At 41.1% G+C, this 27,203-nt stretch overlaps 3 protein-coding genes across 7 annotated transcripts in view; 1 reads left to right on the forward strand and 2 right to left on the reverse strand.

Annotated features, from left to right (window-relative positions):
* TAF7L (TATA-box binding protein associated factor 7 like) overlaps positions 1 to 4,186 on the reverse strand; it is a 29,287-nt gene extending 25,101 nt beyond the window's left edge. For 3 of the 5 annotated variants that reach the window (XM_051969097.1, XM_051969100.1, XM_051969099.1), the window contains exons 1-3: positions 4,052 to 4,186; positions 1,738 to 1,808; positions 446 to 518 (exon numbers count right to left, since the gene is read on the reverse strand). In XM_051969097.1, the coding sequence (XP_051825057.1) occupies positions 446 to 511 (66 nt within the window). In that variant the 5' untranslated portion in view covers positions 512 to 518; positions 1,738 to 1,808; positions 4,052 to 4,186. The remainder of the gene's footprint in view (positions 1 to 445; positions 519 to 1,737; positions 1,809 to 4,051) is intronic. The other 2 variants (XM_051969096.1, XM_051969095.1) reach the window with 1 other exon arrangement.
* Positions 4,187 to 4,296: 110 nt separating this feature from the next.
* LOC127543084 (magnesium transporter NIPA2-like) lies at positions 4,297 to 18,023 on the forward strand. The gene is made up of 6 exons (XM_051969101.1): positions 4,297 to 4,466; positions 7,067 to 7,217; positions 8,012 to 8,068; positions 10,053 to 10,143; positions 10,721 to 10,881; positions 16,265 to 18,023. Exons 2-6 carry the CDS (start codon positions 7,088 to 7,090, stop codon positions 16,885 to 16,887), a joined length of 1,062 nt encoding a protein of 353 aa, XP_051825061.1. The 5' UTR covers positions 4,297 to 4,466; positions 7,067 to 7,087; the 3' UTR covers positions 16,888 to 18,023.
* A 2,156-nt stretch (positions 18,024 to 20,179) lies between these two features.
* On the reverse strand, positions 20,180 to 22,877 carry TIMM8A (translocase of inner mitochondrial membrane 8A). The gene is made up of 2 exons (XM_051968341.1): positions 22,666 to 22,877; positions 20,180 to 21,199 (listed from the first exon to the last, which is right to left on the reverse strand). The coding sequence occupies exons 1-2, from the start codon at positions 22,789 to 22,791 to the stop codon at positions 21,038 to 21,040; spliced, it is 288 nt and encodes a 95-aa protein (XP_051824301.1). The 5' UTR covers positions 22,792 to 22,877; the 3' UTR covers positions 20,180 to 21,037.
* Positions 22,878 to 27,203: the final 4,326 nt, after the last annotated feature.

The following is a 27,203-nucleotide window of genomic DNA, read 5'->3' on the forward strand; positions in this document are numbered from 1 at the left end:
TTTGCTCCTCTGTTTGGACCTCAGTTCATTCATTTGTAAAACGGTGGAGTTGAACTAAAAGTTCTCTAGTACTAGAGAGCACTTTTAGCTCTAAATCTGATTCAATTCAATAAAGACTGATTTTTCTATAATGCACTGTAATAGGCAGTGAAGACACAAAGACCATATGACAGTTGATGGAGTCTATTCAAGACTGATATTATTTGAAAAAAAAATCTCAAAAGCATATAGATATGAATAAGGGAAAAGATAACTCCAATTAAGAAGATACACAAGTAAATATTACTATATTTGTGTCCTTATTTCCTCTTAAATAATGGTTTTCTATGTGTCACCTGACAACTAAACAGAATCCCTATGAATTTGTCTAAAGTAACACAGTCTAAGTAAAAGCCATTCAAACTCAACCTTCACTTATCTGTTCTAATCTTCTAGGGTATCTTACCGGAGGGAGTCGCAATATAAATTGGCTCTCCAGCTCATGGGGAGGATCCTCTTTGTTCTTGCTCATCTTTGCTCTTGATTTCAAAGGGGGAAAAACCAAAATCATAGTCAGTGAAAACCCCTTTTGTTTCCTTCAATTGTTGACCAAAGATTTTATTTTACAAATATAAGCTGTTTTATAAGCACTCTAACAAGCACCAATGCCAATATGCTATTTTATATAGCTCAGATACACTTTATTAGATTCCTACCTCTCTTCTCCAGGTGATGCAGTGGATAATAGTGTTGGGCCTGGAGTCATGAAGACTCATCTTTTCTGAATTCAAATACAGTCTCAAGACTGGACATTTCCTAGCCATGTTACCACAGGCAAGTTACTTCCCCCTGTGTGCCTCAGTTTCCTCATATTTAAAATAAGCTGGAGAAGGAAATGGCAAACCATAGCAGTATCTTGGCCAAGAAAAGCACAAATGGGGCCACAAAGAGTTGGACACAACTGAAATGAGTGAATAGTTCCTCTCTACATAAAAACTGTTTAAGACTTCCAAGGAGAATTTAAGTTATACAATACAATTTCTTTTGAAATCAACTAAATATACTTCATAAAATAAAAACTACATTCTATATTCTCATACAAAGAATAGTCCAAGAAAATGAGTATTTATTCTCTCCTCCCTCCCCCCAAAAAAACCCCGCTATGTCTTCTGCGAGAATGACAAACAAAAAAGGAAATAAAATGAGTATTGCAGTGAACACTAAAACCTTTTGGAATAGTTAGTGCTCTATGATGTTTTGAGGAAAATATAGTTAAATTTTCCATTATCTGTTCACTTTTCTGGGTTGAAACAAGCTTAAGCATTTATATGGAAAACAGGCAGCTTCTTGTGACTGTAACTATTAGTTTATGTCTACCAAGTCTTTTTCATCTTGTAGATGTGCTGAAAGTTATGGTTCAGTTCCTGTGAAGTTATGGCATCAACCTCTCTGCCTTCTAAGCTAATAGTAATAATTAACTAATGGTGAGTGTTCAGTTTGTTGATGACTGAAAACTTTATTAGATATTGTTATTCCTTAAAAAAAGATGGGCTTAGCTTCCTACAATATGTTTATAATAATTTCAGCAAATCAAAGCATATATGAAATGAACTGGAGAAACTTTCTATAAGGAATTCTAGAGCAAATCCTTTTGATAGCAAAAACTCTTTTGTATGATGATTATTCATCTTCTTACTCTTTTTTTTTAATCATTCCTAATATTCACTTATTGGATTTAAGTAGGGGTATTATTTATACCTGGAGTAGCTTGGCTTTCATAAACAGCTTCCTGGATGCCAGAGATCAAAGGTTCTTCAGTTAAAGGACTCCTAAGGGGCAAAAAGAACACAATGTATATACCTTTGATCTGACGATTAGGTTCACAGGTGGATGTCATTAGGGATAAAAGTAAAAAGATCTTATGCTGTGCCAAAAAACCCTTCACCTTAGAGAACATGACAAAAAAGGTAGTGCATCACAGTGGATAAAGTACTGGCCCTGACATCAGAGAAATCTGGATTCAAATTCTATATTTGATGCTTATCAGCCATACAGACAGAATCAAGTCCTTTAATCCAATCACTAATTTCATCATTTGTAAAGAGGAGCCAATGCCTGTAGTATCAACCTCACAGGGCTAATGTACCATTCAAATGACAAACTACATATCAGATAACATGTTACAGAACTTTAAAGCTGGCACATGTGTGGAAATATAGATAGATCCATCAGATAGCATTATATATTAATTCACAAACCTCAGAAATCTGTAGGTCATGATTAGATTTTGAATTTAAACTTCACCAAAGAGTTCTTAACACATATGGAACTAAAGAAGTCATATGTGTCTGTAGGTATTGGTAACTGAAATTCTAAGAATAATTGCAGGTACCATCTACACAGCACTTTAAGGCTTGCCATTATCTCATTTGATCCTCACAACTCTATAATGTAGATGCTGTTATTATCCTCATTTTACAGAGGAGGAAACTGAGGGTGAAATAGGTCAAGTGACTAATCCAGTCACACAATTAGCAAGGACTTGAAATTAGGTGTTCCTAATTACCAGGTCTGGCACTAGCACTTTATCTGCCACACCACTTAGGGACTGTTATATGTTCAATCCCTAAAAGTTAGCTTAAGGAATTTTTGGAAAGGCACGGAAAGCAAAGGGAATTTAATTTAGCATTTCATAGTATCATTTTTTATCACCAAAGTCTAGGAAGATACCCAGCATAGGGGGTGGGGAACCACAAATATATTATGTATGATAGCCTTTTCTTCTCTTCTTGCTTCATAGAAATATTTGCACATTCTCATATTGTTCAAAAACTAAATATAAATGTAAGGGGGGAAGAGGATAGTCCATTAAAATAAAGCAGATAAAATAAAAGCCGAAGTCTGAGGGCCACTCAGCCACTCCTACCCTCTACTGATCTAAAACCAAATGTGTGCCAGAGCAATTTCAACTGAAGGCTGCCCACTAGAATGCCTTCTAAATTCCTCTAGCAACTTAGATACATATGGGGTTCTCCTCAGGGGGCAAAATGGTTTTACTATAAGTTTTCCAATAGAGATACCATGAGAGGGGGAAAAGGGGGGAGAGCTTATCAAAGGAATATAGGGAATATTTTGATTGAATTTTTTTAAAAAACTGATTCCTAATCAATGAAGCGACAAATTTTTTGATGTACCCTTGGAAAAGTACTCCTTACTAAACATTCTCATAAGGTTTTATATTTAGAAATTCTTAAATATTTTATTATACTTCTAAATTAATCTGCTTTAAGTACATATGTATAGTAGAGCCTACAATGTATTGCCTTCATTTGTTAAGTCAGGAAGGGAAAGTCACTTTGATCTCCCAGCCTTAGTTTGCACCTTTTACAACTATAGAATTCTCCAGGACTCAATTCTCACCCACCATTATTTCTAGTCCAGCCTCAAATGGAGCTTGTTCTGGGGAACAAGAGTCTTAAAAAGAAGATCTCCCTCATTACCCCTCCCCCTCATCTCAGCAGGGGCTCGAGGTTGGGGGCCCCGGGTTCAAAGCGTGCCTCTGCACTTTATGACTTTTGAGGAGGCGGGACTGAGAATTCTTTTAAAATGATTTTGCTTAGATCGTTTTCACGTATTTGTGACACTCAAAGCCAGGAATCTGAGAAACGGTCAGGGGGCCGATGCTGCCAAAAGGCTGAGTAGCCCTAGCTTACTACCCACTCCTCACTCTGCCGAGGAGGGAACAGAGGCTCCGGGGGGGCCAGTCCAAGGAGACACAAGTATTAAGGAGTTGAGGAGAGAATCGAACTCGCGTCCTGAGACTCAGAGTTCAACGTTTCTCATTGAACCACACCGCGTCCCTATTTGGGAGTTGCCCCTTTCCTTAATCTCAGTTTCTTTAAGTGGCAAGTGAGGGGAGTGAAAACAATCGCCTCCGGGGTCCCTTCAGTTCCTAAACCCATTCCAATTTTCTTCCCGGCTCCCCGCCCCGCCCCCTCTGTTTCTCCTCACAGAAAACAAATAGCTCTGACTCCCAGGGGCTACGGGTCGGAACCCGTCCTGGTCCACTCACCGATCCCAAATCCAGAAAGATAAACGCCGACAAACGCAGAAACGATCCCGACTAACGTCGAGACCGCTTAGCAGCCAAACAAACGCCCCACAGGCGACGACGACTTGACGACGACGACGACGGCAGGAAGCGCAACGCCCGAGGATCTGGGCGGGCACCGGAAATGTTCGGCGGCCCCGCCCCCTCGCTTCGCGAGCTCTGGGCGGGGTTCCGAGTGGAGGGTTACCCAGAGCGAGGCAGCGGAAGTGAGGCGGGGTCGGGGAGGCTGCGGGAAGGCGGGATTTTCGCAGGTGCTGCAGTAGGGCGGTTCGCGAGTCTCCCTCCCTTCCTCTTCTCCCTCTCTTCCTCCCTCCTTCGTCGTGTGGGCGAGGCGAGGTCAGGGCTTGGGGAACACGCGCTCGGCTTTAGGACAAAGGTAGGGGTGGCCGCGGTGAGGGGATTTGGAGGGGGGGGTGCCAGATGTGAGCAGCTGAGGAGGGCCGGAAGTGAGCCGGCCTAAAGCCCTGCCCTCTTTAAGCGTCCCTAACGGTCTCCCATTACAATTTTTTTTTTTTATTTGTATTTTCCCCTCCTCGTTTAAAAAAAAAAATCGGTGTTACCAGGGATGATTCACTGGGGTGGGATGTCTTAGAAAATTAAGATAAAAAAATTTTTTAAGGAAAAAAAAATCTTATGCTGCCCCTTTCGACACAGGGCCCTGCCTTAATGCTTCAGCAGCTTCCACTGAGAGAACAGAATTGAGCTGGGTGGAAACACAGCCCTTCGCTGAGCCCCCCCCACCTCAAAGAAGTTCCTCAGCTTGAAAGAAAATTACCCTCCGATAACCTGTCCTAAAATATATTTTAAATATATATGTATGCACATACAATATTTTAGACATTTTATTACAATATAAATAATTTATATAAAAATTATTTTTATTTTATAAAATGTTATTTTATTACAGTTAAATAACATGTAAATTATTTTATTTTATAAATAAGATATTTTGTTATTACAATATAAATAATTTTATATATAAATATACATACATATACACACACATATTTATTTTGAGAGAGAGAGAATGAATGAATGAATCTTCCCCCAGGATTCAGTTTCCCACCTCTCTAGGCAGGCAGCCTTTCATTCTCCAAACAGAATGTTTTCCCTCTTTTCCACCAAATGGGCATTGGATGAGATTTGGTGTCCCAAGCACTGGTTTTTAGGGTGCAGGCATGAAAGATATCACTGCATTCTAATTGGGAAAATAAAACCTAAAGGTGGGAAAGGACAGTGGAACTGTGCTACATGGAGGAGTGAGTAATGTGACTAAAGAAAATGTAGGAGATTTTATTGGTTCGTTTTTATAATCTGTATCTTTAGAGTAACATTTAATCAATGGAATTTTTTGTTTTAATTAAGTTTTTATTGCTATCTTTTGTTTTTTATATCACTATAATTTACCTGTCATCCCCCCTCCCAGAGAACCAGCTCATGTAATACTGTATTTAAGAAAAAATTAAAAAGGACTCAATAACTGATCAATACAACAAAAATAAGGCTTGAAAATATGGGCAAAAGTACAGCATTTGTGGACTTCCTACTTCTGCAAAGGAGTGGGTATCTTCTCATATTTCTTCTTTAAACTCATGCCTGTTCTTTATAATTTTGCAACTAAAATTAGGGGTTTTGTTTTAAATTTTAATTTTAGTTACATTTGGAATGTTGTTATTCTGGTGGGGAAAAATCTTATGATTTTATATTCAATAAATGTTTATCTTTTTTTTTTTTAAATTGTCTCGATTTTCACCCCCAGCAAAATGTGTTGTGTGACCCTTTGGTGTTAAGTGAATGATAAAGAAGATGCATGTAGTAGAAAATCAAAGAAGGATTATTTACAGCTATATTAGAACTTGAGAAATGGGCAGAACTAATACAGGTGAGAAAATGAGTGAAAGAATATATAAATTTGAACATAGTTATGGGGTTAAGAATGGAAAATTAAGAGAAGAAGAGAGGGGAATTGGGATAGGTTAAAACAGACTAAAAATAGAGATTAAGAAAATAAAGACACTGAAACTTGAAATTGGAAGATTGCAACTATTTTTTTTTTTTGAGGGGCAATTGGAATTAAGCGACTTGTCCAGGATCACACAGCTAGTAAGTGTTAAGTGTCTGAGGCTGTATTTGAACTCAGGTCCTCCTGACTCCAGGTCTGGTACTCTATCCACTGTGCCCAAAAGATTGGAACTATTCCAAGATAGCCATTTTACAAACACTGGCATGTTGGATTTGTTCTGTTCTGAGTGTTGAACCATATCATTATGAGAGTTACTCTAAATTACTAGAAGCTAAGTCCCAAAGTAGGACTGATGAATAGATATCCATCTGTGTACGCATACAGGCATATATACAGTAAGCACATGTAGTGTCTCTTCTGTGTTCTTTAATACAGTGCTCCTGCTGCCTGGAATAAGGGCCTTTGGACTCTTTTGCCTCCAAAAACTCAGTCTCTTTCATGGTGGCAAGCAGACAGCACATGTGTGGCACTCTCTATTTAAATTGCCTAGTCAGTGCCTTAGTTAAGAAATGCTTATGGATGAGGAGGAGGACAATGTGCTAGTTAGTTTGCCTGTCTGAAAAATCAACTTTAAAAACACACTACAGCATTTTAATCTTTTCAGGCTGCTTAAACAAACTTAAAACATTTAAACAACTTCAAGGAAAAAGCCAGCCGCCCGTCTGTTGTTCAGGGATGAAATAATAAGGTGATATGCACAAGAACAAGGGTTAAAGTTAATGTAGTTTAATTATCTTAGTAAAAATCAAATGGTCACAGTGAAGAATAAAATTACTCAATTTGGTGAACTGTCTGAAGTCATCAAGACTTTTTCTAGCCTGCCAATTTGAGAAGTGTTGTCCCTCAGAAGGAGGAATCTTAGGCATCTGAGATCTTCATGAATCCACAGTGTAAATGCTGAACTTGGTCAAAGGGAAAATGTCCTCAAATTTACTTTTTTAAAATCTCAACAGGACCAGTGCTGGCCAGAGACAATGGCTGGCAACCGTAACTTCTATATTGGTCTGACCTTGGCTCTCTGCTCCAGCATTTTCATTGGTTCGAGCTTCATCCTAAAGAAGAAAGGACTTCTTAAGCTTGCCAGCAGGGGCTCTATGAGAGCAGGTATAGCAAACTCTATATTCCTGAGTTGACATGTCAGAATTCTCCTTTCTTTTTTGGACTGAAAAGATAGGTGGTGTTAATATAGAAAGGAGGCTAAATGGGACTCTTTAGGTATTGTTATTGCTAATTGACTATCAGAAAAGGTTGAAATTAATTCAAAGATACATTTTAGGAATGTCACTGAATTTGATTTATCTTTATCCATGATAATGGAGGAAAGGGATAACTGGTGGGCATTGGATGTACTTTCTGGTTTGGAGAAGACCTGAGCTTTTGAAGGCACTGTGCTGAAGATACAGCAGTTACTCTGTACATCTCTAAGAAAAAGTCATTTAAGGAGAAGTTAATAGGTTCAGATTTTAAAAGCTTATTCCATTCAAATTCTTTTGTTCTGGGTTCATGCTCAGAAGTTGCATAGTATAGACCAGAATTAGGTTGTATTTGCTTCAGCTCTTGCCCATCGGTATGTGCTGTGCCCAGATCCAAAGCCCACTTCCTGAGGCAGAGTTTCCCCTCTCTGGATGTGTTCCCCTCTCTGCCACAGGTTTTGGGTTCTGTGGGTATCTTCTGCAGAAGAACTGTGCAAGCTCTGTTCAAAATGCTCAGTCTTTGAGGGGCTAAAAAAGAAAAACCTTTAGGAAGTTAGCAGGAGGAACCCTCCAAATTATAGCAGGTCAGGAAGAAAGGGAAAATTGTCTTTTTGTCCAAAGAAAACTGCTCCAGTTGGATTATTGCTCTCCTTTATTCCAGTGCTTTAGATCTGGTAGCTTGATAATTTCTCTTCCTTTTTTCAGGTCATGGTGGCCATGCATACCTAAAGGAGTGGCTGTGGTGGGCTGGACTAATATCCAGTAAGTCTTCTGGTTTGTTCATGAAATTGCAGCCTGAAAGATAAATAGCAAAACGAGACAACCAGTTCTTTTAGAGTAAGCTGGAAAGATAACCATTCTGCATGATGCTTGTAAAACAGGTTTTTCCATTGTAATCCTATCAACCAATTGTATTCTGGTAAAAAAATATATATGTCAATGTGCCTAACAGATTTTTGATCACACCATAACTTGGTCTAGCATAGACTAACAGGCCCTCATGAGTTTCTCTTTTGCTTCCAAAAGAATATTTCTTTTCCTACATCATGAACACTAAAATGCATAAGTATACCCACACATTGTCACACAGGTAGAGACACATCTTCACTCCCCTTTCCCATGTGAGAAGCCTCTCAGGTGTCTTCCTATCCTAGCTCCTTGTCCATTTTCCAAGTAGACAAATTCATGGCAGGGGCAACGTTGCTTCTGGGGCCTTGACTTAACGTTACAGTGCTTGGGCCTCTCACCACTTACAGATGACTTTCTAGGAGAGCTGTACAAAACAGTGACATTCAGGGGACAAGTATTAGCATGAAACAAAGATTACCCTAGTGTTTAACACTTGCAGGTGCTCAAGGGCCTTGAATGAAAATCCTGATTCTTCAGACTTTTGCTCCAGTAGAATGGTCTTGTAATCACAGCAAAATGAAATGCTTATTACCTCCTGTTAGTTCTGCTAAACTTATTTTAATATTTAATCAGATCATCCACGTTTATTTTATAGTACATTTTGAATTAGGGTGTAATACTTAATCCTTGCTTCCTAGAATTATACACCCAATTTGCCAGGGTAGCCATCAGTTACTGGTACAGGATCCTAATTTCACTCCTGCTCAAGGATTTATGATATCAAGGAACAAGTTACATAGAAGAACAAGGTAAAGAAGAGTTTGTTAAGCAAACACATGTAAGAGCTCAAGACTTTGCATTAGGTAGGCTTGACTTGAATGGTTGAATGAATGAACAAATAAATAAATGAAGCACTTTTGAAGCATTTACCATGTACTAAATACTGAGCTAAGCCCTGGGATTACAAATAGAATAGTCACACAATCCACAGTCCTCTTAGGGAGCTCACATTCTAATGGGGGGGGGGGAGGGGAAACAACCCATTTAGAAAGTTTCCACTACCAGTGGGATGGAAAGGTCCTAGGGTATGTGGCAAAGCACATGGTTCGGTCTCTTCTTTAATAATATTTCTACTGTTAAAATCATATCAGTTTCTGATGTTGAACCGTCAGACAGGGCCAAGGATTTTGGTCCAAGAATTTCCTTTTCTACATCTTCAGTAACTTTGTCTATAGCATCCGCTAGAGCAGTGAGTGGGCTGCTTCTCCACGGGAGTTGCTGCCCAGGGTTGATAGCTGAGGGCTCTGGGCTCGAACAGGTGCTATTCCCGAGGTTCTTGGGCCCAGGGCTCTGGGCTATCACCATTGGGATCTGAGGGGAGATGGTGGTGATGGTGGGGATTTCACTTTTCTGGCACATGCTGCCTCCTGTTTTTCCCTCAGGGTACCTGACTGCTTCAGCTAGGCTGGCTTGCCTGTTCTGTGTGTAAGAGGTGGTGGGGCTGGCTGGCCCCTTTTCCACAGGAGTTGCTTCCCCAGATGATGGCAGGACCAGTGGTCTGGGAGCCACTCCTAGGGCTCCCGTGCTTATCCGCCTGTTGGTGGCAGTTGGTCAGCAATTGTTGGTGGTGGTGATGAGGAAGGTGGGACCCTTCTCCACGATGATTTCTCCCCTCCATGTGGCTGTGGGGGCTGGGCTGGTAGCAGATCTGGTGGTGTGGGGGGCACTGCTTTTCCTAAAGTTCTTGGGTTCAGGGTCCCAGACTGTCCCCATCAAGATCTGGCGAGAGATGGCAGTCACCCTGTAGTTGCCGTAGATAATGACATTGTACTTAGGCTAAGTTTTCTTTGTAATGAAGATTATTTTTCTAACCAGGAAAGTTGCTTCTCCTTTGCAGTGGGAATCGGAGAAGCTGCCAATTTTGCTGCGTATGCTTTTGCCCCAGCCACACTAGTAACGCCCTTGGGTGCACTGAGTGTGTTAGTCAGGTAAGCAATATTTAGGTGCTTGATTTGAGTCTGTGTCCTAGCAACATGAAGTGATGATGTATTATTGTTCAAAATATTTTACTCCATTTTTCCAATATTCTTGTTCTCTTATATTCTTTTCCTAAACTTTAGTGATTGGACTTGGTTTCACTTCCTAGGAGGAAAAAAAAATTGTTTCCCTTAACTATCTAATTTGGGGGGAAAGTTTCATTTTGGAATTACTGGAGTCTACTTTTGTGATGAATTCTTTTTTGTGAACAGAGAAGACTGTTTTCTTCCTGCCCCTCCAACCATGACCCAGCTTGACTGGGTTTTATATATCTTGCTATGTCCTCTCCTGGTTCTTCTTTTTTTTGTTTTTGTTTTTGTTTTAGGAGCTGCTCGGTCCAGTTAAATGCTTAGCCATCTCACTCCTGTTGAAGTTTTATATAATAAAAACTCTTACGAATCTTGTTGCTCTTACTGTCCCTCAGTATCCTCCCTGTCTTGAGCTAGTATGGTATTGATTTATAGATGGAGGTTATTAGTAAAAAATCTCTGCTTAGGTCTTCTTGACATGTTTTATGTTTCCCCTCAGTTCGGTTTTGTCCTCTTTCTTCTTGAATGAGAAATTGAACATTCACGGGAAGATTGGCTGTATGCTAAGTATTTTGGGCTCAACAATGATGGTGATCCACGTGCCCCAGGAGGACATGAAACTCACCTTGGCAGAGATGTCTGAGAAGTTGCGAAGTCCAGGTACCAGACGTGGAATTCTAGCATGATTTTGGTTTGACAAAAAGTTTGGTCAGCATTATAGTTTCTTCTGGCTCCCTTATGGTTTAGGGAGTCCCCATTTTTACACTGTCCCAGTTTGATACTTCAGGCCTATTCCAGTGTCTGGTTGTGGTACAGAGGTGGCTATGCATTCTCTAGGCTTGTGCAAGCTCTGCTATGATTGGGTTCTAAGCTGAAAAGGCTCCGAATATGATTCTTTTGACAACAGTATCTATTGTCTGAGGATTAGCCTTCCTAAATGTAGAGCAGCATCTCCTCAGTTGGATGGCCACTAGTCAATAAAGGCTTTGGACAGGACACCCAATTTCTTCCATCTTCTACTTCTTACACTTTTTCTAATTCACTAAACTCGCTACTCTCATTACCTGTCTCTGTTTCTGATTATGTTAATCTGAGCATATCTAGCAATTTCTTGGAAAGTACTATCTTGGAAGACAAGAGATAAGAGGAAATCTCCAACTCTTTCTGGGATAGTATATTTTGTTAACTCTGGGCTTTATTAAACACATCTGTGAGTTTCATACTACATGATTGATCATATCAGTAGTTTTTAGCATTTTTATGACATCTCCTGCCTCCCCCTGCCATAATTCACTTTGTGAGAACAAACAAGGTTTGGTTTGATCCCTAGAGAAAGAGAAGTTTTGTTTTCCTCCATAAAGTTCAGAGGTAAACTTTCCCATTTGTTTAGTGAATAAAGATGGTAGCCATAATGCAACTCGGGACCAGGACAAGAGACAGTGGTAGCTAGTTGTGAGGAGGCTGTGGACAGACCATAGCAATGATCTCTGACTGGGATCTTTAGGGCCCTCCTCCTGGTATTCCTTCAATTTTCATCAGAAAATCAGAACTGCTGCTATAGCACAGGAGGCCAGACAAACACATTGAGACTTACATTTCAGAAGCAGAGCCAGATCTACTCTTAGCTCTCTGCCCCACCTTCTCTCTGACTCTGCCCTTCTAGGATCTGAGCCAGACAGAGTGGATGGCAAAGGCCATTGTGTCCAAGCTGGACCTGAAAAAGAATTCCCAGCAGGTGGTAATCTAGCCCTTCCCGAATCCCTTCAGGGAGAGGGAACTCACTCCCTGCATGAGGCCTTTACCCTCATGGATAAAATTAGTAGCTAGGAAGTTTTTCCCAATATCAAGCTGAAATTTTCCCCTGTCCAGCTTCTACCCACTAATCCTAATTTTTCTATGTGGAACCAAAAGAACAAGGCTCATTCCTTTTCTTTATAATCTTGAAACGGCTCTCTGGTTCAACCTTTTACAGTTTTAAGCATTCCCTACTTCCTTCAGCTGATCTTCATACATCATCTATGAATAGTGAATATTATTTATCTGTAAATATAAATAGTGAACATTTTATCTATCACTAGCCTGCTTACTCTCCTCTCAATATTCTCTGCTTATCATTGTCCTCCCTAAAATGTAGAATACACAGCAGTGTCCACTGTGGAATTGACCAGGCAGTGATGCTGGAACTTCCCTAATCTCGGACAGAATGTCTCTTAATGTACCCCAGTGTTGCATTAGTTTTTTTGGCAGATATTTCAGTTACTCATTGAGCTTGTTGTAATCCACTACACCCTGGGCTTTTTTCAGAGGCTCTTGTGAATAGCCATTTTGTATTTGTGAACTTGATTTCTCTTAATCCAAATATGAAACCCCATGAATTAAAAATTTATGGAATTATGAAATGGGGTAGCTGTGCCTGGTAGTTGAAAGTGAGACTGCATTCTCAAATTTTATTTTATTTTTTTTAATCTTAATATATATATATATATATATATATATATATATATATATAATTTTTTTAAAATAACTTTTTATTGATAGAACTCATGCCAGGGTAATTTTTTACAGCATTATCCCTTGCATTCACTTCTGTTCCGATTTTTCCCCTCCCTCCCTCCACCCCCTCCCCCAGATGGCAAGCAATCCTTTACATTGCACTCAAATTTTAATAAGACACAGAAGGTAGAGGGAGGAACAGGGACAGAAAGTATGAGGCAGACATTGTGGAAATGGGGGATAAGGGTGGCAGAGGAAAGGAATCATCGTGGTGAGAGGAGGGGGAAGGGGTATGAAGAATCACTCCCGTAACCATGGATTAGAGTTGGGAATCCTTGGCAGCATGGATTCAAGTGGAGGGAGAATATTACTGAAGGGGCGGGAATTGGAGGTCTTGCTTTTGTAGTTTTGGGAGGGGAGAAACAAACTCCCTTTTGTCTGTGCCACTTTGGAGTTAGTTCATTAACAAATCCACCTCATTATCCCAGATGCTTTCCTCTGAGCGAGCTCATATTACCAGGCTGTGATTTGGGGTTAATATTCAATAGGTTGTAAATCATGCTCCTTTTATCTTTGAAACAGTTTGTACACAGCTTCAAGATTCCCCTTTGCAAACTTATTTCCTGCTATGGCTCCTTATAAACTTATATAGCATACTAACTAGGAAGGAAGGGGAGGTGACCAGAGAACCCAAAGTAATATACAGTTTTAACATACCACATCTTATCCAATTGAATCCTGTCTCTTTTTTTTTATAGCTTTTTATTTACAAAACATACACATGGGTAATTTGTTCAACATTGACCTTTGCAAAATCTTCTATTCCACATTTTCCCCTCCTTCTCCCCACCCTCCCCTAGATGGCAGATAGTCCAATATATGTTAAATATGTTTAAATGTATGTTAAATGCAATATATGTATACATATTTATACAGTTGTCTTGCTGCACAAGAAAAATCAGATCTAGAAATAAAAAAAAACTTGAGAAGGAAAACAAAAATGCAAGCAAACAATAACAGAAAGAGTAAATATGTTATGTTGTGGTCCACACTCAGTTCCCATAGTCCTCTCTCTGGGTGTAGATAGCTCTCTTCATTACTGAACAATTGGAACTGGTTTGAATCATCTCATTGTTGAAGAGAGCCAAGTCCATCAGCATTGATCATCGTATAGTCTTGTTGCCGTGTACAGTGATCTTCTGGTTCTGCTCATTTCACTCAGCATCAGTTCATGTAAGTCTCTCCAGGCCTCTCTGAAATGATTCTGCTGATCGTTTCTTATAGAACAATAATATTCCATCACATTCATATACCATAACTTATTCAACCATTCTCCAATTGATGGGCAGCCACACAGTTTCCAGTTTCTTGCCACTACAAAAAGGGTTGATACAAATATTTTTGCACATATGGGTCCCTATCCCTTCTTTAAGATCTCTTTGGGATATAAGCTCAATAGAAACACTGCTGGATCAAAGGGGATGCAAAATTTTGATAACTTTTTGAGCATAGTTCCAAATGGCTCTCCAGAATGGCTGGATCCGTTCACAGTTCCAACAGTGTATCAACGTCCCAGTTTTCCCACATCCTCGCCAACATTTGTCATTATCTTTCCCTGTCACTCTAGTCAATCTGAGAGGTGTGTGGTGGTATCTCAGAGTTGTCTTAGTTTGCATTTCTCTGCTCAATAGTGATTTAGAGCCTATTTTCACCTTTTCATATGACTAAAAATAACTTCAATTTCTTTGTCTGAAAATTGTCTGTTCATATCCTTTGACCATTTATCAATTGGAGAATGGTTTGATTTCTTATAAATTTGAGTCAATTCTCTATATATTTTGGAGATGAGGCCTTTATCAGAACCTTTGAATGGAAAAATGTTTTCCCATTTTATTGTTTCCCTTCTAATCTTGTCTGCATTAGTTTTGCTTGTACAAAAACTTTTTAACTTAATATAATCAAAATTATCTATTTTGTGATCAATAATGATCTCTAGTTCTTCTTTGGTCACTAATCCCTTCCTCCTCCTCATGTCTGAGAGGTAAACTATGTTCTTCTGATTTTAACTCCTGTCTTTTTAAGTTTGATCTGGTGATCTAGTCTGTTGAAGTCCTTTTGGATCTTCATTCTGTTATCCTTTCTAGATTTGTATCATCTGCAAATTGATAAGCATACCCTCTATGTCTTTTTCCAAGTTATTGGTTAAATAATGTTAAATAGCACAGAACTGTTTGACACAGCTTGTGGACATCTCATTGTGAATATTACAAACTGAAGTTACCTTCTCGCTTAAATTTGCTTTCCAGCCTAACCTCTTCCTTTCTGTTGATAGTACCTTTTCTTGTCACTAGAGATTGAAACCTTGGGTTCATTTTTATTTATTGGTTCTCAGTAAAGCACCTCCTATGTAGAATGTAGGATTAAAACATAGACACCCCAGCGAGAGGCACTACAATCCTACAAGGAAAACACTTTCTCCTTTTTATAACTATAACATTGTGAATATTACAAGCTGAAGTTACCTTCCCACTTAAATTTGCCTTCCAGCTTAACCTCTTCCTTTCCATTGATAGAGTTCTGGCCCATAACAATAGTACTCTTTCTTGTCATTGGAGATTGAAACCTTGGGTCCATTTTTATTTATTGGTTCTCATTGAAGCACCTCCTATGTAGGATTATAGTATCACCAAGGACAATACTTTGTCCTTTTTATAACTATAACATTGTGAATGTTACAAGCTGAAGTTACCTTCCCACTTAAATTTGCCTTCCAGCCTAACCTCTTCCTTTCCATTGATAGAGTTCTGGCCCACAGTAATGATACTCTTTCTTGTCATTGGAGATCGAAACCTTGGGTTCATTTTTATTTATTGGTTCTCAGTAAAGCACCTCCTGTGTAGGATTTAGCATCACCAAGGACAACACTTTCTCCTTTCCCCTCTCCCCAGATATTTTCTCTCTTCTCTGAATTAAGCAAGTTAGACAGACACCTCCTAGCTAATCTATTTCTCCAATTTTTTATTACATTTTTTCAGAGTTCAAGGTACATTTCCTATAATTACCCAGATTTAATAGTTCATATGATTTCTAACCTTTTTTGTAATGTTTTAGGTACCCGAATGTAAGTCCTTAACAAGAGCAGTGCTTCCAATGAGTCAAGGTATTAACTTGATGGCTCAAAAGCCATTTTCTCCATAATGAATTCCCTCCTAATGTACCTGAACTCTGCTCTGATATGCCCTGACACACACAAATACACACACCTCAGGTTGTTTCCTGACAAGTATCTCTGGTGCAGATCCTATCTATCTCTTCACATTAAACCTTTTTTGATGTGGGCAGATGTAAGGAGAAAATTTAGAACTAAAACATAATTGGTTAATACGATTAAAGGACTGAAATGGATCCACAGTGCCTCTTGCTGGGGTGTATATATTTTAATGATTTGCCTGTCAGACATAACTGAAATAACTGAACATCAACAATGAAAATGTCTGTATAGTAATAGATTTCCTATTTTAAGTAACTTTTCTCCTTTTTTTTCCCTCAGGATTCATTGGCTTTGCCATTTATGTATTGCTCACTTCCACTACCCTCATCTTTGTGATAGGACCTCGATATGGCCATACTAACGTCCTGGTGTATGTTCTGATCTGCTCCTCAGTTGGTTCTATTTCTGTGTCTTGCGTTAAGGGTTTGGGCATCTCCCTGAGAGAGCTCATTTCAGGGAAGCCTGTCCTGAAGGAGCCCCTTGGTTGGGCGCTTTTGTTTTGTCTGGTGATTTGTATAAGCATTCAGGTCAACTATCTGAACCGAGCTTTGGACATTTTCAGTACTTCGATAGTTACTCCCATCTATTATGTCCTTTTCACCACAGCTGTTATGACCTGCTCTGCCATTCTCTTTAAGGAATGGCAACTTATGGACCTAGACAGTGTCATTGGCACGATCAGTGGTTTCCTAACCATAGTTTTTGGCATTTTCCTTCTTCATGCCTTTCGAGAAATCCCTTTTTCTCCTGATCTGATTTATTTTTCTCAGAGGTCAAGTTTGGGTAATAACCACGCTGCTCCCCAGAGGGAAAACGAAAGGCAAATTCAGCCTCTCCTAGAGGAAGATGACCTCAACAAAGAGTTCCAGAATATTGAGGCTGAAGAGGTTGAAAATCTGTGAATAATCTTAGGCAGAATGCTGTCTGTATTTTTGTTTCTGTTGGGTAAGGTGGCCTTTGTACTTTTGCTTAAGATTTACCCAGACCTCTGACATCCAGCCAAACCAAATCAGATCATATTGTGGAGAGGAGCAAATTAATCATTAACTAGTAAGCAGTGGAACAGCAAAATCTTCCCAACTGCCATGTTGTTTAGTAGTCTCATTTGCTTCCCTTGCATAATATATACTGTGATTGTAAGACATGGTGCTAGATGTATAAGTGGATGTATATATACACCAGTGAAGTATTTGTGAAAAAAACCATCTATCCCTCATCACTAGGTCATACAGAAACCTAAAAGCATTGTTGTTTGTCTGATTTACTTGGTACTTGGTACTGGATTTACTTGAGAACTCAAGTGTTTTAAGTGTTTCATGAATTCTAGTTTACTTTTTGAAAAAATGTTTTTAAAGGTGTTTTTGTGTCACTTTTAGTGCTGAATCCTGATCATCCTGAAGTTTGTACCAAGGACTTGAGTATAATTACTAATAACTGCTGGCTGCTGCCACCTGCCTGGTAAGAGGATTTGATTCTAAAAACCACATTCAGAAATTATTACTTGTTCTTTCTCTTCCCCCCCCCCGCCCCCAAAGCTCTAATACCTAAGATTCTAGAGAATAAAGATTAATTAGCTTCCTAGTATACCTATTCCAGTCCCAGTAGACTCTCTTTTACACTTAGGAGAACTGGGTGGGCCCACTTCCTTGTAGATAGCATTAAAGTACTTTCAGAGTCCCTTATATTGTAATGTGTGCAAGACCAAAAAGGGAAGCAACTTAAAGTTGAGGGGTTTTTTGGCTTGGCTTAAAGCAAAGAGTTCCTTTGTCCCTCACCAATTCCCTGAAGACTTCAGAATTTAGTGGCAGCCTCCACATGAGGACAAACAGCAGTTATAGGTATTATACTTCCTGTCTGTAGATCATCTTGGAGTTTGGAGGGTTCTTTCCTGGAATCGTAGCAATGTACTGAGTCTTTGGGAGGCTCATGATGTTTGAAACAGATCACTAGAATGTAAGCTCCTTGAGAGCAGAGGACACTGGTTTTTATTTTTGTATCCATGCTTGATGCTTAATAAATGTTGATTCTTGATCAGTAATATAGGCATGTGTTACTGTTCTTTTGGGAAAAGCTTCGAGTTGGGGGAAATTGAAAAAGGGATTTACTCCTGGCAACTTTAAGCTCAATTTCCTTTAGCTATAGATTCCTTAAACAGCCTTACAAAAAAGATAATTGAACCATCTCTTTGTCACCCATTGTCATCTAGGACATGTGATTTCATCTCACAGATCATCTGTAGCTTAATTTTGGATAGTTGCCTAAGAGAGACCGCAATGAACTGGCTTGTCCAGGGTCACACAGCCAGTATAACATGGAAGAGCCAAGGCCAGTCCTCTCTACCAATTCAGCTGCTTCATCATCTCTATTAGACAACTGTTTGTTAATCCATGATCTGTACAAAGGATAGAAGTATTGAGTTATTATATAAGGTTGAATCTAGAACTTTTATATTTGTGAATTATGAATTATAAAAGATCATGGGGTGAGAGTAATTCCTTCATTTTACAGATGAAGCTGAGGCTGAGAAAGATGAGTCCACCGTCACACATACTAAGGGGCAGAACAGATGCACTTGCTCCTTTGATAATTCCATTTTTCTGACAGGGGAGGTAGATGGTGCTGCAGTGGATGGAATGGGCGGGGTGGGACTAGAGTCAAGAAGACAGCTTCCTGGGAAGAATTCAAATCCAGCCTCATGACTTAACTTTGTGACCCTAGGCAAATCACTTGGCTCTATTTGTTTGTTTCCTGGTCTGTAAAATGAGCTGGAAAAGTGGGAAAGCACTCTGGTATCTTTGCCAAGAAAACCCCAAAATGGGATCACAAGAGTCAAACATAACTGAAAATGACTGAACAAAAACATTTCTATAAGGCAAAGAAAACTTAGTGATCCAATAGCTTTGGTGACTAAACTTAGTCATAAACTAACTTCAGATTTACACACAGAGGCTGCCTTTATTTTCTGTCGTTCTTGTTGGGCACCAAATACCAAGTAGCAGCAATGTGTAAAGCATGGCCCTGGCAAAAACAAGAACTTATTTGGCAATTCCATCATATCCACAAATCTCTGTATGTAGAACAAAAAGAAACAAAGGGGGAAAGAGGGGGCCAGACTTCAGAAAGAAGATTGATTTCAAAGCCACATTGGGAACAGAGGCTGCTTCAGTGAATTTGACCAAAACATTGCACTTGGAATGACTTGAATGGGTGAGATTTTCTGGGGCTTAATAATGGGACCAGGTTAGTAAACCCATTTATTAAAATAAAATCCTTGTCATCTAATGCCACTCTCTCAAAATCAATACCTTTCCAAATCCTTTTAACAAACCAATCTGGCTTGAATGGCTTTACTGGAGCATCCCCCCCACATGTGCACACTGTTTTTGTTTTATATTTACCATCCAGATTACTAAATATTCTGAAGTAATTTTCCTATTTTGTCTACCAGTTAAAGAGGAAGTTCAAATGCAATGACTTTACTTAGAAGGGAATTTTAAGATCTAGTCTAATTTCAACTCCACAAGTGAGAAAGCCAGGGGACCAGGGATTAACTTGCTCCCGATCTCCTAGGTTCTCCGAAGAGCTGGGACTCTTATTAACTTGAAAACGAATTTCAAATCCCTCTCTTCCCACAATACCACTAAATCCCTTTTAGCATACAGCTAAGATGTGCAAACCCTATTTGAGCATTTCTAAGCCAGAGGCCTCTTGCTTAGAAGTCTGTCTAGGGAAGAGTGAGGCTGGCAGCCATCGCTGTTCTGCTAAGCAATGTGATCATCCTAGGGAATATAGAGCAAAGTTACTATCACAGGTTTGGGGTTATTCGTACAATTTTGCCTTCTATACAGTAGCCACTCAGCAAATCCTTATTGGGTGACAATTTTTAATACTGGCAGCAGCCCATGTCCAAGTTTTGCCTGCCAAGATATCTAAAGTAGTAAAGGCTGTGATGTACTTAAAATAGCCCTGGCACTGGAAGTAAAACTTCAAGCCCCAGCTCTGCCATTCAGGATCTTTGGCCGGGTCACAATTACTTTGAGTTGTCTGATCAATGAAATGGGGAGTGTGGTAACGATCCTGTATGTTATGAAGTATGAGAAAAGTGTTTTGTAGGCTCTGAAGTACTACAAAAATGAGGACACAAGCGTTGAAGGGTGAGAACCAAAGAAAGAAAAGTTTTTTTCCAAAATCATATCAACCTGAGGCAAAGATTTTTATTTCAGTAACCAGAAGACTTGCAGTAAATGGAACAATGAATCAATACATTAAGTATGCCCCTCTACCTGAAACAATGGCTAGCTGGGGTGGTGGCTGGTTTAAACCTTTACAACTAATGCAGGCACATCTTTCAGTCACTTAAAACCCTGAAACTCAGGGTAAATTATTCTCATTTTGAGACTGTCAAGAGAGAGGCAAAAGTTATATTCACTAGATAAATTAAGATAGGTTGCTCTGTATCCAAAGGCCTCTAGCCTCTCAGCATTGTCTACTGGGACCTATTGTATATAGGTATTTAAAATAAGTCACAGTAAAGGAGGAAGATGGATACCATTGGTAGTGAGGTGTATAATCTGGGCACTGTATTACAGATCTGCTCAGCCTCATTAAGTCACAAAATGGATGAGGCCTGAAACTGAAATACCAAATGGCTGCTCCCCTCCTGTTGCTAGATCCAGAGATTCATTATCTCAACCCTACCCTCCCACAGGTTTAGAATTATCACATATAGATGAGAGAGTCTACCTATATGGTCCCAGTTTGAATGCCTACAAAGAAGCCAATGAAACGATAACAACATAGCCCTGTGTACAGTTTGAGTAGTCTTCCATTCAAATGTCCAAAATTTTCACAAAACCGGCATTTCAAAACAACAAAACACAACCCGCAACCTCACAAAACTCTTCTTTGCTCATTTAGATGACAACTTTCCAAAAGCTGGGATAAAAGATGTAAGTCATCTCCCCAAAGCCTTTTCTTTCACAACCATCCCATCACAGTTTTTTCTTGAACTATAAAGTTCTTTTAAACATGGAACAGAGAGTTGTGCTGACATCATTCGGACAAGCTTTCGGAGAAGGCTGGCCTGGACTTCTGCGTCTGCTCCAGTCGGTTCAGGATGAATTGGCTCGTGTCGATGAATCTCTCCACGCAGTTCACGAAACAGGTTTCGGCTCGACTGTCCAACTTGGGCCCAGGCTTGTCCATGCACTTTTCCTGCTCGAGAAAAGATATATGATCACAAAGAAAAGAAAAGATCTTCCTGATTTTATAGATACCAAATTCCAGAGGAGAAAAAGCATATAAAAAGTACATATGGGGGGGGGGGGGGCAGCTAGATGGTACGGTGGATAGAACACCAGCTCTGAAGTCAGGAGGATCTGAGTTTATCAGCTGTGTGATCCTGGGCAAGTCACTTAACCCCAACTGCATCACCCCATCCCCCCAAACATACAGGTAACAGACAACAAAAACCCCAAGTTTGAATACACAAGAATACAACAATTCTGAAAAATGTGAAATGGCCCAGTTTGGCTTTTTTGCTTCAAACTCAGTTTTGCTGGAACCTTTCCCAGTAAGATCTGGAGTGAAGCAAGGTTGCCCACTATCACCATTATTATTCAATATTGTATTAGAAACACTAGCCTCTGCAATAAGAGTCGAGAAAGAGATTAAAGGAATTAGAGTAGGCAATGAGGAAACCAAACTATCACTCTTTGCAGATGATATGATGTATACCTAGAGAACCCCAGAGATTCTACTAAAAAGCTATTAGAAATAATTCATTATTTTAGCAAAGTAGCGGGCTACAAAATAAATCCCCATAAATCCTCAAACTGAGTTTTGTCCTAATAACATTCACAGCGCTGCACTGCTTCTGAATTAAATGAATGTTGCAGAGGGTAAAGGGGAATCTGGGAAGGTTTCCCAAAGTTTCAAATTCTTTGTTCTGAACATAATCAGATCAAAGATCTTGGGAGGTATTTTAGGCTGGCAAGAGCCTGAAAGCGCTCTGGAAACAAATTACCACTCAAGTCCCTTATCTGACAAAAACTGGACACTTTCAGTTACCGGACCTACATTTGTGCACCTGCCTCCCAGCCATTATCCCAAAACACAACCCCCTCCCACTTCCACCTCTGGGTTCTACAGAAAACCAAAAGTGGCGACACACGCTGGCCAAGTTTCACCTAACCTTTGGGTTGGTACACTTTGCTCCCCAAATGCCTCATCATGATCTCAGTGATCCAACAAAGAAGGCAGAGCAGTATGAGGGTTACCTTTACTTCTTTCCCAGGGAAAGAAAGTTGCGTATGATCAGGAGGCACCCCAGATGAGTCCAGAAGTGGAAAAGTTCTCCGACTTCATGGGATCCCAGTGCAGAGATGGGCTCCGATTACACCCTTTGCCCAGCTGAGCACTAGCACTAAGGAAAGGGGGGGGGGGCTTATGAAGGGGGGAGTGAAGCATCTGGGGAGCTCGGCTTTCCGTCTGCAATCCCAATCTAGCCCCCCTGGAGCCCATTGAGAGTCCCCGTTTCCAAGAGAAAGGAGAGGCCGCTTCAGGGTCCGAGATGGGAGAACCACCCTCTCCCTTCCCTCCTCTCCTCTCCTCCCCTTTGGCTGGGTAGAGGAGGGCGGGACGCGGAATGAGTGGAGGGTCCCAGGCCCCCAGCTTCTCACCCAGCACAGTTCAGTCATTTGGTGCACCAACTGCTGGAACCGCTGCTTCTGGGTTTCCACCTCGATGAAGTGCTGCAGCTGCGGGTCCACGGAAGCCAGCCCCGCCACGGACGATGAGGAATCCATGCCGACTTGGCTCGCTCACGAACGCGAAACAGCCAGCCGCAACAACCCACCGACCTTCACGTGCCTTCAGGGCGGAAACGGAAACAGAAACCACCGGCTCCGGGACGGCCCCGCCTCCTTCGAGTCCCCTCCCCTCCCCTTGGGTCCTGCCTCGGGCACACTGCGCCTGCGCTTCGTCTGGGCCAATAGCTGGCCCGTAAACTGTAGCGTTCCCACGAACGCCTTGCTCCTGCGCGTAGTCTGGACCAATAGCTGGGCAGTAAACTGTAGCGAGCGCAGAAGCACGCTGCGCCTGTGCGTGTCCTGGGCCAATGGCTGGGCGGCAAACTGCAACGAACGCACTGCGCCTGCGCCCGGCCTTAGCCAATGGCTGGCCGGTAAACTTTCGGGAGTCCGGTCCGAGGCGCCCAAAATGCAAACTTCCCGCGTAAGCACTGGCTGCCTTGGCTGGGTCGGGTGGGCTCAAGGGGGCGGTCTTGGAACGTGTTAGCGGCTTCTCCGGTTTCAGCAGTCTCCGAGTACCTCAGCTTCTTATGTGAAGTGGTGTCGGCTTAAAGTTGGCTGTATCTAAGGCTTCATCTGTGTGCAAGTCAAGAAGCCTTCTCGAAGTGCCTCCTGAGGGCCGGGGTTGTAAAGTTCACAGGGCAACATCAAGCAGGCCCTTACCTCTCACTGGGACTTAGTTTCCTTCTCTGAAATATGAGGAGGTAGGACTTTAAGGGCTCTTCCAGCTCTGTGTCTGAAGCAGGAGTTCGGAGAAGGCTATTCCTGCCTTTGGGCCTCAGTTCCTTGGAAAGTGAGGGATTTAAACTAGATGCCTTTCCAGGACCCGTCTAGCTTTTTTTGTATCATTGAGAATCCCAGAATTTGACACTGCAAGGGCCCTCGAGCCAGCTCTTAGCCTACTTTAGAAAGGCTTTCCCCCCTATGAAAGCCTACATTTACCCCCTTCTTTGTTCTGCTGCTTCTCTCTATGGACCAAGCAGAACAAGTCCGATCCCTCTTCCCCATGACAGCCAGTCACATCACGTGTGGGCAGCTAGCATGTCCATCATTCCCCTCTTAAGTTCCTTCAAACAATCTTCATGTTCCCAGAATTCAAGATTCACCATTCTGGTGTCTCCTCTGAACTCTCCCTGGCTTAAAAGTTCTTAAAAGGTGATACCCAGAGCTGAACATAATACCAAGTGTGTGATTTGAGCAAGGCAAAGGACCTCGGAACTCTAGAGCAATAAGTAGTTTTAAAGTGCTGTCTATGCCGGGCACTGGGCTAGAAAGAAAAAAATAGCCTTGCCCCAAAAGAGTTTACATTTTAATGGGGAGGCGTGTATGTGTATATATATTTCACATGTCCCCAGGCCCATTGGTGTGGGTCACTGTCATTGGTGAAAATCAATGCCCTGCCCCTGTGTAAGGAGTAGGGAAGAACTGATGAGAGAGACCATGAGCAAGAGGCTTTTTGTCAGGTTCTTCAAGTCTCTCCAGTCTCTACTTTTGAAGTCTTTTCAAGTCTCATCAGAGTCGGCACTTCCAGCTTTCAGCTTCAAGAGAGAAGATGGAAGTTGCCAATCCCACTTCAGGCTGCTAAAGGGAAAATAAGACTCTGGGAAGAAAATGTCATACGAGGAGCCAGAAGCCTCTATCATGTCCCTATCCCCAAGTTGGTATTCTAGAAACTTCAGGGAATTCCTCTTGGGTGAGATCTGGTATCTATATGTGATTCTCACACTCAGTGGGAGAGCTCTTTTGCTTTGTATTGTTTGATATTCTCCTACGCATACCTTTTCTGATTTGTTTGGCTATTAAACCAGATAAATGGGTTCCTTTGCTATTTACTATGTACGTGTATTGCATTTAGTGGGTGTAATATTCTTCTCTAAAATATAATGTTCTCTGGGAGCAGGTTTCTCTGGGGGCTTCTGGAGGCAGCCTTAGTTTCACTTCAGTAAATACCCCAAATGCAGCCAGGAGTTAAAGTCCAAATCTTTTGTTGTTTCTTTCCAAGTCTTATCTCCTTCACTTGGGGCTCGGCTAGTTTTTCTTAGAGGCCTTCTGTAGTTTTGGTTCTGAGAGCTTAAGCTGCCTTCTCTGGCTTATGAATCTCCTGGACTGAATCCTGGCGGAGGCTCCGAGCTTCTAGTGGGCTTCGGTGTCTGGCCCTGAGAGCTTCTTGTTTATATGCTGTATACTGAGTACACACCAATCATTATATCACTAGGAAACTGTTATTTGTTGTAGGATTAAATCAGTTCTAAACTAGATTTAACCACTGTCTCCTCAATTCCATTTACTTAGCACCTTGTAAAAATCCTAACATCACCTGCTTTCTTTTGATTTACATATCATCTTGGGTTTCTTTTTTCTCTGTTAATGGACAGCAATCAAGAGTTTAACTTGAACCTGAAAGCATTATCCCTAGACTGACATTTAAGGAAGCACCTAGATATAATTCTAGCCCAATAGCCCTTCTCTCTGGGGATGATGTAAATGGGAGATCATCTCAGAGGGAAGGCATAGCAGTGATTTGTTCTAAAAAAGACCTCTTAAATTAGGAGGGGAGGAAAAAATTTGCTTTTGTGCAGTTTTTGTAAATATGATTGTTTTGACAAAAAAATTTGAGATTTTAGCTGAGACTTGGAAGATGCTGGGAGGTAGAGGTGAGAAGGAAAAGCATTCTAGGCTTAGGGAATAGCTACTGCAAAGGCCCAGAGATGGGCCTATAAGTAGTATAGTGTGGTTGGATTGTAGAATATGGAGAGGGGAGGAAGTTAGAAAAAGACTGGAAAGGTAGGAAAGGCCCAGGCTGTGAAGGACTTTAAAAGACAATGGGGGGGGGGCAGCTAGTTGGTGTAACGGATAGAGCACCAGCCCTGAAGCCAGAAGGACCCGATTTCAAATCTGGCCTCAGATACTTAACCCTGGTTGGGTGACCCTGGGCAAGACACTTAAACCCAGTTGCCTCAGCAAAATAAAAAAGACAATGGGAGGATTTTACATTTGATTCTGGAAGTAATAAAGAACCATTGGAGTTTATTGAATATGTGAAGGAGGCAGTGGGGAGATGACATGGTCAGACTTGGGCTTTAGGAAGGTCACTTTGATGACTGAGGGGCAGATGGATTGGAGTGGAGAGAGCCTGGCAGCAGGCAGCTCCCTCCTCTCCCCCAGCAGCTATTGCCTAGTCTAGGTGTGATGTGATGAGGGTCTGCCACAGGGTGGGGACAGTGTGAGAGGAGAGAAAGATACATATAGACAGTAGCCCATTGCCTGGGGATTGTGAGGATTGGATAGAAGGGAGTCCCGGAGTGGCGAATGTGAGTGGATAATGACAGTGAAGTTGCACGCCTGGATTACTGAGAGAATGATGCTGCCCTTGACAATAATAGAGATGCTGGGAAAAGGGGATGATTTGGGAGGGAAGGTGAGTTTTGTTTTGGACATACTGAGTGTAAGGTGTCCAAAATGCAGTAGGTGATGTGCGACTGGAGGAGGATGGGAGGTAAGTTAGGGCTTAATAAATAGATCTGAGCATCCTTTTTATAGAGATGACTTTTTTCCCTGAGAGCTGGGGAGATCACCAAATGAAAGAGTAAAGAGAACAGAAGAGGGACCAGGGGAGAATTTTGGCATTAGATGAAGATTCAGCAAAGGAGACTGAAAAAAATGTTGTTAGTCAGCTAGGTAGAGAAGCATGAATTACATTTGGCAATCAAGAGATCACTGGACATTTTGGAGAGAATACTTTCAGTGGAATGATGAGGTCAGAAGCCAGACTGGAGGGGCTTCAGAAAAGAGTGAGAGCAAAGGAAGTGGACCCACAGACTGGATCTGGTTTTCTCAGGGTGCCCCTCACATATCTCAGGCCAGTGCAAGATCAATCACATTACCAGGTTGTCACATCCCAGTATTGATATACATTGGGCTTATCCTACACTGAGAAATATTCTCTGGTTTTCAGAAGGCTTTCACTGAAAATCAGATGTTGATGAGGAGTCACAGGGGATAAAAAGATGGCTAAGAGGCTTCATGGTTTAGTGGAGAGGACCTTAAACTTGAAGTAATAAAGATCTGATTTCAAATCCTGCCTCACAGACTTATGAATTGTGACCTTCTATTTGTCCTGCATATATCTTACACGTACATAGTCAGTGGTATGTTTTGTCCTCCATTAGAATGGGCTGTCCTTGAAAGTTGAGTCTGCAATGTGGTTTTGCCTCTCTGTATTGCCTCTGCTTAGCGCAGTGCCCACCAGACAAGTACATGCTGATATACTGGCTGACTGAGCCTGCACAATTTCCTTAGTTTCCCTCTGTCTCAGTTTCCACATTTGTATCATGAAAAGATTATTTTCATTGGCCTCTAAGGTCTGTTCAGCTCTGAATTGTTGATCAAATGCAAATTATCCATTTCTC

The sequence above is a fragment of the Antechinus flavipes genome, chromosome X, assembly GCF_016432865.1.
Source record: "Antechinus flavipes isolate AdamAnt ecotype Samford, QLD, Australia chromosome X, AdamAnt_v2, whole genome shotgun sequence".
NCBI classification, from domain to species: domain Eukaryota; kingdom Metazoa; phylum Chordata; class Mammalia; order Dasyuromorphia; family Dasyuridae; genus Antechinus; species Antechinus flavipes.

Bases quoted from the DNA above. Each gene is read 5' to 3' on its own strand.
- TIMM8A (XM_051968341.1), bottom strand. From the start codon at position 22,791: ATGGATTCCTCATCGTCCGTGGCGGGGCTGGCTTCCGTGGACCCGCAG. The intron at 21,200-22,665 runs GTGAGAAGCTGG...TTTCTCGAGCAG, and splicing joins AAATGACTGAACTGTGCTGG to GAAAAGTGCATGGACAAGCC.
- LOC127543084 (XM_051969101.1), top strand. From the start codon at position 7,088: ATGGCTGGCAACCGTAACTTCTATATTGGTCTGACCTTGGCTCTCTGC. The intron at 10,144-10,720 runs GTAAGCAATATT...GTTTCCCCTCAG, and splicing joins GCACTGAGTGTGTTAGTCAG to TTCGGTTTTGTCCTCTTTCT. The intron at 10,882-16,264 runs GTACCAGACGTG...TTTTTCCCTCAG, and splicing joins TGAGAAGTTGCGAAGTCCAG to GATTCATTGGCTTTGCCATT.